Source organism: Daphnia magna, linkage group LG5 (assembly GCF_020631705.1).
Source record: "Daphnia magna isolate NIES linkage group LG5, ASM2063170v1.1, whole genome shotgun sequence".
In the NCBI taxonomy this organism is placed as follows: Eukaryota; Metazoa; Arthropoda; class Branchiopoda; order Diplostraca; family Daphniidae; genus Daphnia; species Daphnia magna.
In genome coordinates, this window is record NC_059186.1 from 10598718 (window position 1) to 10614617 (window position 15900).

Sequence of the window (15900 nt, forward strand, 5' to 3'; positions counted from 1 at the left end):
TGAACCTTTTTTTTTTTTCTTCTTTCACACCTACAAAAAAAGAAAGCAACAAAAAACAGCCATAGAATGTAAAAATGTTGAATCAATGAAATAAATCCACGCATGGGAGACAAGGCGTATAGTGAAGGATTTAAATGAGCAACTCATGATCCGTTATTTTTTACTTTTCGTTTCCCATTCTAACCGAATATGATCTATCCATTGAAAATAAAAGAATTGATAAAAGGAGATAAAAAAATAAAAAAAATAAGGGACGAGAGAAAAGAACGGCGGCAGCCCAACGCAGCAATACCGCGTGAAAAATATACACACACACGCAGGCAAAACGCCACGAGAGAGAGTTCAAAAAGATAGGAGAGCCAGGAAAGTAAAAAAAAAAAAAATTTGTTGCTGGAAAATAGACATACTCGGCCCGATCGTTTCTCAGTCACTAATTGGAATTCAGTCGGTGCAGAACAGAGAGCCTAGCGTGCCGGTTCGACCGTGAGTCCAGTACACACACGAAAAAGGTAAGTCGCACGCGCCCCAAAAAGATTCATTTTCGTAGTTGTCACAAAGAGACACGCAGTTGATTGTGTTCCTTCCATTTCAGCTGAAATTAATGACATTTCAGCCGTTGCCCGCCTTTTTCTTTCCCATTTCGAACGGGAAAAAAAATAACACACACAAAACAAAAAATCGGGAAGATGCGTTTGGGATGTTTGAGTAAGTATTTGTGTGCTGTTTCCAGTGCCTACCTTGTGTCTGCGTGTGAACGCGCATCGTTCGAAAATTGCCCTCCAAACAATCATTAGCGCCGCAATGTTGCCGAGTCGCAATTGTCGCTACTGGGGACCAACACAAAAGGGTTGCTGCTGCTGCTGCGCCGCGGCGTACACCCTTTTTCTTCTTCCTCCTCCTCATCGTCGATTGTCGAGTGGCAAACATCTTCGGGGGTGGCGGCCAACTAGGAGAAGACGACTCTCTTTCACTGGCAGGCAACCGGACTAGTCGATCGTTCACCACCGGCCAGGTCTCAACTGCGCCAGCCCTCAAAGCGAAAGGAAAACTTCCTCAATCAACGTGCCAACACTCTGCAGCGTAGAGCGACCATTAACCATCAAGCGCGGCGGTCCTCCTGTTTAAAAAAAAAAAAAGAAATAGAAAAGGAGAAAACAAGAGTGAATACAAAAGAACAACTTTTTCATCCATTCATTTCCTTTCGACCGCGGAAACAGTAGGTAGTGGTGAAACGGACATCAAGAGAGGTGAAACGAGATAATTGAAATAGACACACACAAACGTCGTTCCTTTTCTTTTCTGGTGTGTATGTGTGTGTGTGTTTTAAACTACAGCTGCCATTGTCAACGAGAGTCTTGGCGAGCGTGCATGTGTTGAAACAACAGCGCAGTTGTGTCAGAATGACGTGCAACTGACACGCTGACAAGGGGGAAACGAGAGAAGAGTGGCTGTCGCCAAGACGTTCAGACGTGGGTGTGTCAGTCGTGACACTGCGGGAAGGAGAAACACAACGCTAAAAAGCTTTTAAAAAACAAAACACACCGATATAGCGTGCCGGACTCTTCATTACCAACCAATCGACCCTATCCATCCCGTTCCAGCTGCAGCTTCGTCAAACCAACCCCCTCAACTCTCAAGAAGACAATTCACCGACTATAGCGCCCGGAGTTCACCCAACGGAAGCTAACGTTATTAATTAAGTGCGAATCATTTCAATTTATTCAGCTTTCAACACGAACTTCCATCATCAAGACCCCCATCTTTCTCAAGGAGCGAAAAAGAGGTAGATCAGCCGCTAGAGGCGCGTGTGCCGGAGTTTGTGCAGACCTGGGAGCAAATCATCGATCACATCCGCCGCCGGCTTCGCGGGGTTGGGGGAAAAAGCTCTTTGGATCACTACCACCACCAGGGCTCTTTTTTTTTTTTTCCCTCCATGTTCCCTCCCACCTCCGCTCCCTCCCATTCCTCCATCTCTACCCACCAACTCCATTCGGCACAGAAACACACACGCTACCCTATGTGAGTATGCGTGTGTAGAGCGTACAGAGTCTCAGGACATAGACACACACACACACACATCGGTTGTGATTGGTCGACAGTGTCGAGGTCACGTGGCTTGTCCTTCCCCCAACGGGAGGTGGAGCCCCCCGCCAGTTATTTGCTCCAGTCCGCATCGACTCTCAACTGGCACTAGCACAAGACATCATCCAGCAACGCGGCCGGCCGCAAGGAAGGAAGAGCGACCCCCCCCCCCCCTTTTTTTCAAAAAAGTGAAGAGTGAAAAAAACGGGAAGACAAGAGAGAGTTAGTAGTGGTGTGATCGCCGTCGTCGAGTATTTAATATTAGTTCCAGCATTGAAAGAGTGACAACTCAATTTTTGTTTTAAGCGCGTCTTCGTCGACTCCGTCATTATCGTTCAAACGTCTCTCGAGTGCCAATTAAGTGGAAGGTAGAATTGATGATCGCCATGAGTTCTTTCTTGATGAACTCCGGGTCGTCGCAATACGTCGTCGACCCAAAGTTCCCGCCGAGTGAAGAGTACAGTCAGAGCAGTTACATTCCGGCGGCCGTGTCCAGTGACTATTATGTGCCTCATCACCAGGTCCAGCACTACCACGGCTACCACGGACATCACGCCCATCATCACCACAACGGCAGCCATCCGTCATCCGTTACATCCGCCGCAGCCACCATGGGCTATTACGGCCAACATCCGAGTCACGGAGGAGCCGTCATCAGCGCTGGCGGAGGAGGATACCACGGCGGAGGAGCCTACGGAGCTAACGGGCCGTGCGGAATTGCAGGACCTGGCCAGCAAGTCCAAGTGCCCATGACTGGGCACGTCGCTCCTACTTTAGGCCATCACCATCCGCAGCCGATTCAACACCAACAAAGTCCGGGAATGATTCAACGATCGCCGGCTCCTTCACCGACGCCTTCGCTGACATCGATGGTGACCTGTCCGTCCCAGCAGATCCAGGCGCAACAGCAGCAAACGCTCGGCCATCAACAGCTACAACTTCAGCACCAACACGTCCAACAACCTCTTCACCAGCAACAACTCAATTCCAGTCATTTACAACAACAACAACAACAGCAAAGTCACGGTGGTGGTGTCGTTTCCCAGGCGTTGATGCAGCATGACCAGCTGTCCCATCTCGGCTCTATGGTGGCTGCCCAGCAGTCAAATGGTCAGCAACAGCTGCAGACGCTTACACAAACGCAGATTCAACAGCAGAATAACGCCCTGCAATTGTGTCAGCCGCCGACGCCAAACAGCCCGGAATCGGATTGCGATGACGGTTCCGACATGTCAGATGATTCTCATAATCCAGTCATCTACCCGTGGATGAAAAAGATTCACGTCGCCGGAACACGTAAGTTGCTTTATCTCTCGTCTCTTTTTTCTTTTTTTTTCTTAAACTTACAAATTATACGCCCAAAAAAGCAAGGCCAAACATGTTCGAATAACGTGTCTTGTAATTAGAATGAAATTAGAATTAAGACAATTCCTGCACGCGAATGGCTAAATAGAACCGATCACACATGTTTGCCTGTATTTCATATAGCATCGTTGTCTGATGGTTTCCTAGCCAATGGAGGATTCACGCCGGGAATGGAACCAAAGAGACAACGCACAGCCTACACTCGCCATCAAATTCTTGAACTTGAGAAAGAATTTCATTTCAATCGCTACCTGACGCGGCGCCGTCGCATCGAAATCGCCCACAGCCTCTGCCTGTCCGAGCGTCAAATAAAAATCTGGTTTCAAAATCGACGCATGAAATGGAAAAAGGACAACAAATTGCCGAACACGAAAAACGTTCGCCGGAAGACCAACCCGGCCGGAGTCACCACAACGGCCACCGGCGTGCCCATCATCACGACAACGGCGTCCCACACGACGACCAACAACACGCCAACACCCACGGGTAATTCGCAATCATCCAATCCGCCGAGATCGAACGAAACGCCCACATTTCAGGACTGTGGTATTCTCAATATCAAACCCGACTACGGCCTCACCAATCTCTGAAATGAAAGATGCAAGTAAACAAAAGAATCCGAGTCCCAAGTCAAATCGAGTTCGCGTACCGATAGTTTTCATTGCGGCAGATCTACTATACGATCACCTCAACTATCAACGAGGTCGACAAAACAAAACAAAAAAATGGCATCGCTTTGATGTCTGAATGACGATCACCTCTCCGAGTGTTGATAAATACGCGATCTTCGTCACCTTTATTTCGCCTGTGGAAATGAATCCTTTGAGTTGATCTTCCGTTATTCTGTTACACCTTCACGTCCTCCCGGCAAAAGGTTTTATCCTCAGGGTTATCGCTTGTACATATAGAATTTCGTATGATCTGTTTATCGCCACAAGTCCGCGTAGTCTCTTTTTCTTTTTATGTTCTCGTCTTTCTCTCGAATTTTGTCTATAAAAAAAGTCTCCCAATTCGCCGTAATCTTGTCCGACAGCAGGGTAGTAAGATTCAGTTTTTGTTTTTCTTCTTTCAAGACTTTCACTATGTGTGTTTGAATTTAGCGCAAATTCGCATTCTACTCAACGTCGTATTTTGTAACTTATAGCGTCGATCGGTCGGCTACCCCTAAATTATCAATTCAACGTCATAGATTCGGAATGAACAAATTGGAGATTCGGACAACCGGGTAGTTCGACGTCCAACAGCAGTCATCACGTCAAAGATTCGCAAAAAAAAAAGCAGAGAAAGATTTCAGTTTGTCCACGTTTCTCGTATTGCCATTCTGTACCGCAAAAAAATCAGGAAATACTTGATTTGAACTGCTGAGTTTAATTTGTTAGATCGTTTGGGCGAGTCAGTCGGGGCTTTCTGTATTTCTTGATATAACAAAAAAAAAAAAGGCCGACAAACATTAATTCGAAAATCAAAATTTTTTCTTCTCTTTTCCCTTTGTGTAGCATTTAAAAAAAAAAATATTTCGCACGCACCGCAAAACGATGTCATAACTATCGAGTGTTTAGCAAATTTTTGATTTGAACCTGGCCGAGCCGCGTCAGCCGTCCGTTTAAATTGAAGCAAAAAGAAATGTTCGAATGTTTTTCTTCTTTAAACTGAAAAATGTTTTGGATGGGGCGCGGTCTTCGTATGGCGGATAGTCGGAGAGAAGGAGGAGAGAGGTCGGCCCTCATTACGCGACTACAAACTCGGCGGTTTATTTTTATGGCCTATTCATTGGCCTCTGAACTCCATTGTCGTTGTGTGGCAAGCCAAACATTAAGTGTGTCTCTCTGTGTTTGACCCCTACACAATTTTGTTCGAGTATATGTGTGTCCGCGCGCGCGTGTGTTTCTGTTCAGACAGAGTGCAAACACACACACAGAGCCCGCAAAATGTACATTGTAGGCCTGACGACATTTTCTTTTTAAGTGCCATTGCGGACAAACTCCCCTGGCCACTCACTGCCTCCTCCGCCGAGGCAATAAACAAGCAAATGGCTATCCTCATTTGATTTCCCGAAGGAGTCTACTCACCTGCCACCCACAAGCAAAATTTTATGTAGCTTTTTTTTTTTTTTTTATTATTATTATTCCCTCGATTTTTGCACACACATTAACAAGGAGAGAGCACCGCCGGGTTAGCTCCGCCACACAGTTCCTAAATACCTGCGCTCTTCTACATGTAAAAAAAGAGAGAGAGAGAGAGAGAAAAGAAAAACATTAAAAAGGAAATAGCGAACCCTCATTAGAGAGCGAAAGAGTCCTTCAAATGTGTTTTCTTTTTCTTTCTTGCTCGCGATATCAATTTAGGTTTCCTGTCGATCGTTATTTCTAATTTAGTTGAACAAGAATCAAAAGAGAAGATGCAGCAAGTCGCCTACAATTTTCTAGCGCGATTTACGCATCAAGTCAAACAATGTGTGTGTGTGTGTGTGTTTTGCAGCGTTTTTCTGTTGTTTTTCTTTCTCATCACGTTTGCAAATTCCCGTCGTCATTTTCAATGCGGTGTCAAAATGTTATACGAGAGTTACGTCATGATATTACAGCCTGAATTGGACTACACGGCAAACAAATAAAAAATAATATTTCATAAACAGAATAATCTCTGTGTTCTTTCTCACGAATGGACGTGGGGAAATTTGCAACCCTTTCATCATTTCACTTCGTCTGTCGTTGTATGTTTTGTACAGTGATCGTCATATTGTGCAGCTGTTTTCTCGACAAGATTGCAAGACACTACACCACAAAAATTAAGACATCCATCTTTCCTCCCTTGCTGTACAGAAGTCCATGTGTCCAAATTCTGAAGAGAAAAAGACAAACAGCCAATACTGAGGTGTTTTTTTTTTTACCTTCATAGAATTTCTTTTTTTTTTTCCCCTTCCCAACACATCCAAGTCTGTAGTTATACACCCCGTTAGCGGTCAATATTTTGTTCGTAGGTACCCACTGTTTTCCTTAGTCTGTAAAATATCGATTTGTCCCTACCTCTTTCCCAACTCCGTTCGTTTTGTGTGTGTGAAAAGTCCTAGTTCCGCAACCACTCGAGACCCCATCGCGACCGAGTCTGAAACAGAAGAGAAAATTGTTTAATGAATTTTATATTGATCATGCAATAAAAGTAAAACTAAAAATAAACAAAAATCGAGTGTTCAAACAAATTGGTTTCTATTTGAATCTATTTTTCAACTACACAAACGAGAAATGACGAGCAAAAATGCGATGTCTGCTAATTGCGTTTTGAAGCAAACCGAAAAACAAGTAATCGCTCGTCGGTCCACATACCAGGCCTAAAAAAACATAATGAACAATGAACTTCTCCCCTACCGTAACATGGCCAACATAAACGAACAAAATAATAATGTTATTTAAATTTGGAAAAAAAAAAAAAGAGAACTGGATGGCGGCGGGGAAGTGTTTGACTGGCGCGCGCGTTTACAATAGCACAATGAGTGTGAGAGACAGAAAAGAGGGCATACAGAGAGAATTCTCTCTCTCTCTCTCTCTGCATGGATTATTGAATCGAATCCTATTAGTTGTGCAACGTCATGCCCCCGGTACGGCCGTGTGGGGACATCAAACATTTGCCGCGTGAATTCAAAACTCTCACACCGCAGTTGGTGTTACTGCATCCTTGCATCTACATATGGGATAGCATTACGTAAGATAATACACAGATGGTGCACTCGGACAAGAATTTTCAAACTGTCATTGACAGAAAAACAAAATTCACACGCAGCGTATCAAGCGCTAAAATGCGCTTATACGAGGAAACGTGCTATAATTTGGGCTCAATTGGTCAGTTTTTACGAGGGACATGAACTAGTGACCTAACACCGAAGCGTATGACGATTCGTTCAAGCCCATGAAAACTAAAAAAAAAAATTAAAATAAAATAAATGAAATGTTGTTCTTAGAAAGCCAAACAGCAAAAACGATGCGAGCGAAATCTCCGGGAAGCTGACGATGACCGTGAAACGTGACGGCAGTGAAATACGGTTTGTTGATGTTTTTTGTATTCTCTCTTATTCACCGCCGCTATTCATGTACAAAAAAAATTATGACCAAGCGGGTCCTGTTTAGTCGGCTTCTCTATTCGGACGGATCTTCTTGTCCGTCGTACATGGCGCTGTTTCTCCTTTGACTTGGAGAAACAAACAGCAAACAAGTCTCCAGTTTCCTTGAGGCCTTGAAATGGCCTGTGCCGTTTGTAAGTTACTTGAACAAGGACTTGCGGTATCCTTTCCAAATGAAAATGACCAGCAAAAGAACCAGCCTTCTGTCACGATTTTTATTTTTCGATTCCTTATTTCCACTTACGTTTCATGACTGATGTGTAATATTTAAAAAACACCCAAAAAATTTTTTTAAAAACAAAACATGCACTGTTTGTATTCTTCAGAGACTGAAGGCAATTAAAGATGATGGAAATCAAATAGATTTCATCAACAGAGTGAGAAAGAAAGGAAAAAAAAAAAAGAAAAAAGAATAAGCTTTCGTTTTGTGTGCACTGCATTGCAGTTCCAGGGTGTTCCTGCTAGTGAGTGCCGTGCCAAGTGGAAGAGACTGACAACCATAAATCTCGACAGGGTAACATTCATCATGGGACACGGGACAGGATGGTGTGGCCCCCCCGAACCATTGATTTTTTCTTCTACTCAAATCCCCCCCATCCCTCCTCCCCGTTTTCTCTTTTTTTTTTTCTTCCGTCTGAGTTGAGCCGGCCAATCCACCCACACTTATAACTACACACACTCCCGCTAACACACAAACACCACCCTCCTCCTTTTCTTTCTTTCTCTCTCTCTCTCTCTCTTGTAATATGTATAAAAAGGACGTGGCACATCAAAGATTTTCCCTCTGCGTGCTGCACAACACACACACACACCCAACAACAAGAGAGGAAAAATACATCTATCTGATTCACTCTATAGTAGCCTACATAACAATGCGCTAGTGTGCCATTGGTTGGCTCCGTCCCATATATACAAGCCGGCTGTCTGCTGCTATGGCGCGCGCGTGTGTGTGTGTGTGTGTGTCTGGTAAAAGATATTGATTTCCTGCTTCGATTCCACACATTGGGCGAGTTTCTCTATTTTCACGAACAAAAAAAAAATACGTAAGCAAAAATGGGAAACAACAACATCTAGTTTTTAAACGCATGCTATCTGTAAACGATTTGTCACGTTTTAAAAGAAATTACTACGACAACTCATTAGCTTTCGGTCAACTACTACGCAAAAACTAACGTTATTGTTCGACGACATTTTGATGGGATCCGTGTAAAGCATTTTCAGACGCGGGCGTCCTCTTCACCATCAACATAACATTAACTGTTAAAGATCAGCAGTAGGCAGAAACAGGGAATAGCTCAGTGTGGTAGGGACACACACACACACACAAAAAGGCGGCGGCTATTAGAGCTACTTGATGGCGTCATTAAGCCACACACACACACACACGACACCAAAGTGTCTATAACCACCAACTTACACAAACAGTTTCGGAAAGAAGAAAAAAAAAAAATAATGGATAAACAAGTCGTTGATAGTCAAGTGACAGAGGGACAACGTACAGTGTACATCTTCCATCATCTTTTCCATTGAAGAAAAAAAAAAAAAAGTGTTGTGAGTTCCCTCCCGGTTGAAACCGAAACGAAACGACATGATCGATATAGTCAACAATAGCGATTGACTTTTGGGGACTACTATGTACACCGTGCACTAACAGAGTTGTGGGTGTGTGCGTGTTATATTATTAAGGAATTGGGAGTCAATTTCACATGCCGAAAGCGGTGAACAATTGATAAATCGAACAAACGTGAGACCGAACTAAACTATTTTTTTATCTTGAAACTGGTTAGCCGAATTGATGTTTTTTTTTGGGGGGGGTCTGAATGGACGTTTCTCTTTCTATTTATTACGTTTTATTTACAAGAAAACGAGGCTGACCATTTATCACTATTAAGAGTGAAGGCAACAAGTGTTTTAAATTAAATAATGATCAAATTTGAAAAAATAACGTCATGCAGAGCTGGCGACATTCTTGACAATTGCGACCGCCCAATCGCAGCTATCCAACATCCATTTATTAGCGTTGACTGATATATTTTTTCAGTTGGAAAAGGCATCAGTTTACTGCTCCGGACTCGAGCGTCCAATATCCAGAGCAACAAACAGATAGCGAACACACACACACACACACAAAAATAGAAGAAAAACAAACAAAAAATTCCTTTTCAAAAACGAAATAAATGAAATAAAAATCGAAAAAAAGAATCCAAGTTAAGAAACAAAAAAAAAAAAAGCGAGCCTCGAGGGTAAAAAGAAGGCGCTTTCAAAAGTTCGGGTAAGAAACTTGTATGTCGACCGAAGAATGTTATTGAAGATCCTGCTGACTCTTCCCAGTTCACAAAAAAAAGGAAGAACGAAGGGGAGAAGGAACCTGGAAAACTTTGTTGGATGGAAAAAAAAGAAAAAACGGAGGGCGACACATTCGCCGAGCGACTATATAGAGAAAGTTTGGCTACAGTGGGTGGATGGAGGGGGGTTCTACGATTCCCGGACTCTCTTAAGAGCTGGAAGGATCCGATATATCCGAAGAGGATTTTCTCTCGTCTCTCACACTCTCCGGCCTCGACTCGGCTGTATGTAGCGCCGCCCAATAAGATTAATGATCCGCAGTCCCCCATTGGGTTTTCCTTGTGTACAGCAGCTGCTCTATGCATGTTGCTGCTGGATGTTGTCTACGTATCGCGGACCGAGAGAGTAGTAGTAGTTGTGCTATAGCATATCTCCCCTTAAAGAAAGGGCAATAGAGAGAGATATACAGCTGAGGCAGCATGAAAAAGGGGTTCTCCGGCAACAAGGAACAACCGAAAAGGGTTGATTCTTCTTCCATCTTGTGTTTCGCGCTAGTCTTAAGCGCACACACATTTTTTTTTTGTTTTCCCGTTCTCATGCCGATCTCTTTGCCTATTGGCTCAAACATAACAAGAAAGTTAAAGAAAAAAGAAAAATACGTTGATGGTCTACTGGAGGGGGGAAGACAAACTCAGTTGACAAGAGAGACTAGAAGATTTTCCAGCGAGACGAAAGAGAAGTTGTGCTAGGTGGATATAAAGCGCTATCCCTTCTCTTATGCGTCCCTTTGTTACACAGCCTTAACAGCGACGTGCGCTTATAGATATGTATTTTCCCGCGACCACCTCCGGAGTTTTAAAAAAAAAGAAAGAAAGAAGAATGGGGTAGAAGAAAAAGGCGCTGAAGAGAGATGAAATGCATTTAAAAGAAAATAGAGCCGACTATTGATGATTCTAGTTAATGTCTGTGTAACTTTACCGCCAGCTCGTTAGTTTACACTAACACTCGGCAGCAAAACCTATACGTGACGCAATATCTAGCGCTCTCTAGCGAAGCGACGTCGAATCATTTCGGTCGTGAACTGTTAGACTACGCCGCAAGATGTTTAAGCACCGAAAGCGGGAAAAAGAAAAACGATGCCAGACGAGTAACAGAAAATTTCTTTTACAAAACGTGTCAGATAAAAAATAAAAAAAATGCCAAACAAGAAAAAGTTTTGCAAAAATTCCCATCGCCATCCGCCTGTCTTTTATTCTTGTACGCTTTCATGCGTGTTTCCACGCTATACGGCGGACCACTTATAATAGACCTCATGCCGCCTCTGTATAATGCAAGATCCGCCCGTCTCTGATCATTAATCAAAGCCCACAGCCAAGCGCTGTGTGTCTGTGTGCGAGCGCGCGCATCAGCGCGACTTTAATCCCACCTTGTTGTGTACATCGTTGAAGCCAAGCGAACCGAAAACCCTAGCGCATCGAGTCTTCTTTTTTTTTTTTTTTTGAAAAGTCAAAGGACGCAAAAATGCGCAGCCATCACAGCTATTACTACAAAGGCATACGAAGCTTTATATGCATCTTCTCATACACCTTTCGATTTTTCTTCCTCATTCTTTTGACGTTCATGTACTGTATACATAGATTTGCAATTGCAGGAATGACCAAGAGTTTCCAACTTGTGCACCAAAACTATTATTTCATACCATCGTCTGTTCAGAAATAGTAAAGACGTCCATTTGTATAAACCTTACGTGTCTACCCGTACCATCGTTGGCAATCATAAAAAAAAAGAAAGAAAACAACAAACAAACAAATGAAATGAATTGAGCATAGTGAAATGAAGCCCATCGTTTTTTGTTTTGTTTTTTACAACCAGCAAACTAGCGGTTAGTAATACGGTCATAAACGCAGGCACAAAAGGCAAAGGGTGTTAATGTTCGGCTCTCGAAGGATGATGGTGTCGAACGGCCGTAGAGTCGTTTTCGTTTTTATGACGGCCAACAAAACATCAAACCAACACCACCAACGGTGTTGTAGACATAGCCTTGCCTATAACTGCTACCAAAAATGGGATGTAATGACGATTATGGGTGCTCATAACTGGACTTATCTACCATTATCTTGCAAGTAGTGCCGAACAGTTGCTTAAAAAAATAAGATCCTGGGGCTTGTCAACTACAACGGCATATGGAGGTTAAAGGTGATGAATTGTAGTCGAAACGTAACATCACGTTATGCGTCCAATACGAATGAGAAAGGCTAAAGTGGTTGGTCGTACGTCGTCAAGACATTCACAATGTTTGTTTCGTTATGGGCGCGCCATGATCACCTACAAATGACTTAATGCCCAGTCGCTATGGGCTGGTTAAACAACCAACGTCTTCAGCAACAATAACACGCAGGTGAAAAATGAGGAAAACAGCAATTAAGACTCTATTTGATTCTATTTTTGTTATTCATCTTCCCCCCTTTTTTTTTTCTTTTTCGGAGAAGGTTGTTATCCTCTTAAAAAGTCGCTCTTGTTTTGTTGTTTTCCTCCGCGTTTCGCGCTGATGAGGTACAGACGAAAGGACGAACGTAGATTGAAAATTGCCTGATGACCTGGTTTTCAAATTCTAGAAGATGTTCTCGGAGAAAAGCAGAGAAATAGAAGACAGCAATACACACACACACAAAAAAAGGGTGGTGGTAACTGAAAAAATAATAATAATAAGAATAAGAAAAAAAGAAGAAAAGGTTTCCCATATTTTTATGACCCCCCCCTTCTACTTTATCCTTTTTTACCCTCTCCTTTTTTTTTTCTCTCTTCTTCCAGCAGCTAGCCCCGGATGACACCCATAAACCTCTCACGACGGACGGGCACCGGTCATTTTGACAAATGACTTGCTGTACATGTTTGTCTGTGCAAGGGCTACTCCCCTCCCCAAGTCCCAAACACACACACAAAAAAGAGAAAAATATCGAATCCTTGTATCCATTTTTCGCGTTCATTTCTGTCCGATGCGGGACATCTCTCTTTTTTATACCACCTTCGGTCACAGCAGCGTAGTCTCGTGCTTGTTCCGACGATGAGACAAAAAGATACTGCCAGCATCAACAGAGACGTAGAGCCCAACCAGACCCTCCCAGATCTATGCCATTTTAAACCAAAAAACGAGGATGGCAAATCGAGATATGCGTAGTGGGTAGAGAGGACCTCTGCGACTAATGACTTGATTGATCATTAAGGAGAGGTGCCTAGGCTACTGTGCCATGTCCAGGCCATACAAGCAATATAGTATAGGCGTGCGTTAGAAATTTGTATGCGTGTTCGCGAAAAAAAGAGAATGGGCCATATAAAAAAAAAAAAAAGAAGAAAAAAATAGCAAAAGGTTTTTTATTTTTAATTTTTTTTCAAAAATGGAGATCTTTGACAACTTTAGCGGGCCTCTGATAAATACTATGGCAATCGAGGGGACAGCTTCAGATTTTATATGTATATTTCCTGTTCCTATATACGTGCAGCTTCCTCCTTGTAAACTGATCATGTGCTACACTTGACATGTTCCTACTGACTCTCGTATTTTGGCCAATCATAAAAATGAAATGTCACATTTTCCCCTCCTTTTTCAAAGAAAAAAACAACGGAAACGGGATGCAAAAGAATGCCTCTGAAGTTTGCGGCCAAGTGTCCCTATATTCAACTTAAAAGCTAACTAAACCAATAATGGGATTTGGACGTGTAAAAGATATGGAAATGATTTCAAGAACAGCAGCTCATTTTCACACTGTCGAGAGACAACATCGAAACACGAGAAAGTGCTGAAATATTTAATTTTTTTTTTTTTGTTTCCACAAAGCAAACTGTAACGGGTGTTTTTTTAAATTTTATTTACTGGTAAATAGAAAAAAGAAAAGAGATTTTTGGTTTAGAGCCAATTTTCGTCGAGTCACGAGCGCGCGTGTATATTTACTATACAGAATTCTGAGAGAGTCAAAGCCCCCCCCCCCCTTTTTTTTAAATTTTTAATTTATTTTTTCTAACTGAATTTCCAATGTTGAACGAGGAAGGATTCCAAATTCTCAGCTTGTTCTCGCTCTTCGCCAAAAAAAATTATATTGAAGCTCTGCGTGTTGCTAGGGCAGCCAAATAACAAAGTAAAATACACCTAACATTTTCAGTTATTTCTTTAAAATATATTATCTTTGCGGACGCGTACGGAAAAGTGAATGGCGGGTCGCCAGTTCCAAAAAGAAAGGGGGAAAAAAAAATGTATGGCACAGTTAGTAGAAAGCACGTGATCAAACCCAATATCCGCAGCGGGGGCAGAACCGTCTTACTAACGCAAACAAAAAACCGTTTTAATTGCCATTCTCTCCGTTTCGCTGGCATTATTTCAACTTCACTAACAATGTCACAATACCGTAGAATAAAAATCGTAAAATACGGAAAAAATAATAATAATAAAATAATAATAATTCAATCGCTTCGAATTGATGTTGCACCGTCAGGGCGGCATCTGAGCGTGTTACTATATCATTCAATTATTCTGTTCCCAATATCCCCCCTTATAAGAGCGAATACGGAGGGCTTATCGATGATTCAATTACGTTGCACAGCACCGAATACCCTCCCCCTGTTTCTTTTATGCAGCGCAGTTATATTAAATATTGATCCGAAAGGAGGAGCCCTCTCGTAAGTGAAAAGTGATTAAAAACTGATTGAATCTGATTTCCCACTTAAGTGTTTCGGTGTAACAGATTCTCGGTTTTCTTCAAAAACTTTTTTCGTCATTGCTCCCTTTTAACTGTTGGAGTCTCTTCTCCCCTTTCTAGGTTGTTGTTGTTGGAAAAAAGATTTTTATTTTTTTTTTCGACCAAGTCTTGTTCCAAAACAACAACAAACAAAAAACAAAATCCAAAGTAAATAAAGTTAAAAGAAGAAAAAGAGCAAGGGCGGGAATATAGGGCAAAAGAAGCGTTGGCGGGAGCGCCGGCATCCGAGATATAGGAGGATGTGTGTGTGTATGTGTGTCGATGCGGGATTTCCGCTCAACCAGCCAACAGGACCAGGAAAAAGTTGAAGCCAAAAAAGAAAAGAAAAAAGAGGAGCAAGCAAACGAAAGAAAGAAAACTCGCTGTCACAAGTCCAAAGCAGCGCCATGTTCGACAGTGATTTATGATCGCGGCGCTAGCGACGCCAAAAAGACCCCGAAAGGTTTTTTTTTTCTTCTTTTCTCTCAACGAACCGACGGAGACGCAATCTGCGACCTTTTGTGTGTTGTATGTGTGTGTGTTTCTGTGTGAACGGCCCCCCCTTCTAACCTTCCTCCTTTCCCCCCTTTTGCTTTCTGACTGCGACTATTGGCTCTCTGGATACAAGAGCGTCGTTGGGATGGGAGGGATATGATGATGAGCTAAGCCCATCATCGAAAGACGAGCAGCAGCCCCCAAAAATGTAAGGAATGATTTCATTAAAGTTCCTTTACCTTGTTTTTACAGAAGAAAAACAAAAAGTAAACCTCGTTGACATTCCGTTCAAAACAACCCAAATAGGGCGCCACATTTTCATCCCCCAAAAAATCTATTCTTTAAGTCGAACAACATAAACTCCTGGTATCGATTAAGATTTCAATTCAACAAAACAAAATGGGAAATTAAAGTAAATCTGATTCACAAAAATAAAAATAAAACAAACAAAACAAAACAAGAAGAAATTCAAAACTCAACAGATGATTCGGTTTGCTTATTATCGCGTGTTATCAAGAATAAGCAAAACCCTCGTCAAAGTTTCGAACCAGGAGGAGAAGCTGACAAGAGATGTGAGCCAACATCCATTAATTATTCGTCCCGTTACAAGACAGTAGAAGCTTCTCAGCCTACGGACGAAACACAACAACAAGGAAAATGTTGAAACACGAATCCCCCCCCACCAAAAAAACAATCATCCAACTAGACCTTGCACTGCATCGACTACGCCTTTCGCGCAAATTCAAGTCGTGCGCAAACTTTAAAAACCCGCAAAAAAAAAAAAAATTTCTTTTCGACATGTTGTCCGCATATGTTGAGTGCGACGATGTT

At 42.5% G+C, this 15900-nt stretch overlaps 2 protein-coding genes across 15 annotated transcripts in view; one reads left to right on the forward strand and one right to left on the reverse strand.

Annotated features, from left to right (window-relative positions):
- Positions 1 to 15900, reverse strand: part of LOC116923204 — a 213801-nt gene that overhangs the window by 125584 nt on the left and 72317 nt on the right. For 12 of the 13 annotated variants that reach the window (XR_006646703.1, XR_004394424.2, XR_006646702.1 and 9 more), the window contains exons 7-8: positions 6471 to 6549; positions 738 to 1117 (exon numbers count right to left, since the gene is read on the reverse strand). Coding sequence is in view for 1 of the 13 variants with exons in the window: in XM_045173678.1 (XP_045029613.1) it covers positions 1093 to 1117; positions 6471 to 6549 (104 nt within the window). In the remaining 12 variants the exon portion in view is untranslated. Of the gene's footprint in view, positions 1 to 41; positions 1118 to 6470; positions 6550 to 15900 lie in introns of those variants that run through there. The other variant, XM_045173678.1, reaches the window with a different exon arrangement.
- On the forward strand, positions 1113 to 6643 carry LOC116923199 (homeobox protein Hox-A4). 2 transcript variants are annotated; one of them, XM_032929674.2, is made up of 2 exons: positions 1113 to 3378; positions 3571 to 6643. In XM_032929674.2, exons 1-2 carry the CDS (start codon positions 2460 to 2462, stop codon positions 4035 to 4037), a joined length of 1386 nt encoding a protein of 461 aa, XP_032785565.2. In that variant the 5' UTR covers positions 1113 to 2459; the 3' UTR covers positions 4038 to 6643. The 2 variants fall into 2 exon arrangements, with proteins under 2 accessions (XP_032785565.2, XP_032785566.2); XM_032929675.2 differs by having other exon boundaries at positions 3595 to 6643.

What these genes read in the sequence shown, in the direction of transcription:
- LOC116923199 (XM_032929674.2), top strand. Translation starts at nt 2,460, where the DNA reads ATGATCGCCATGAGTTCTTTCTTGATGAACTCCGGGTCGTCGCAATAC. An exon ending in GATTCACGTCGCCGGAACAC is followed by an intron (nt 3,379 to 3,570) that starts GTAAGTTGCTTT and finishes TATTTCATATAG; the next exon opens with CATCGTTGTCTGATGGTTTC.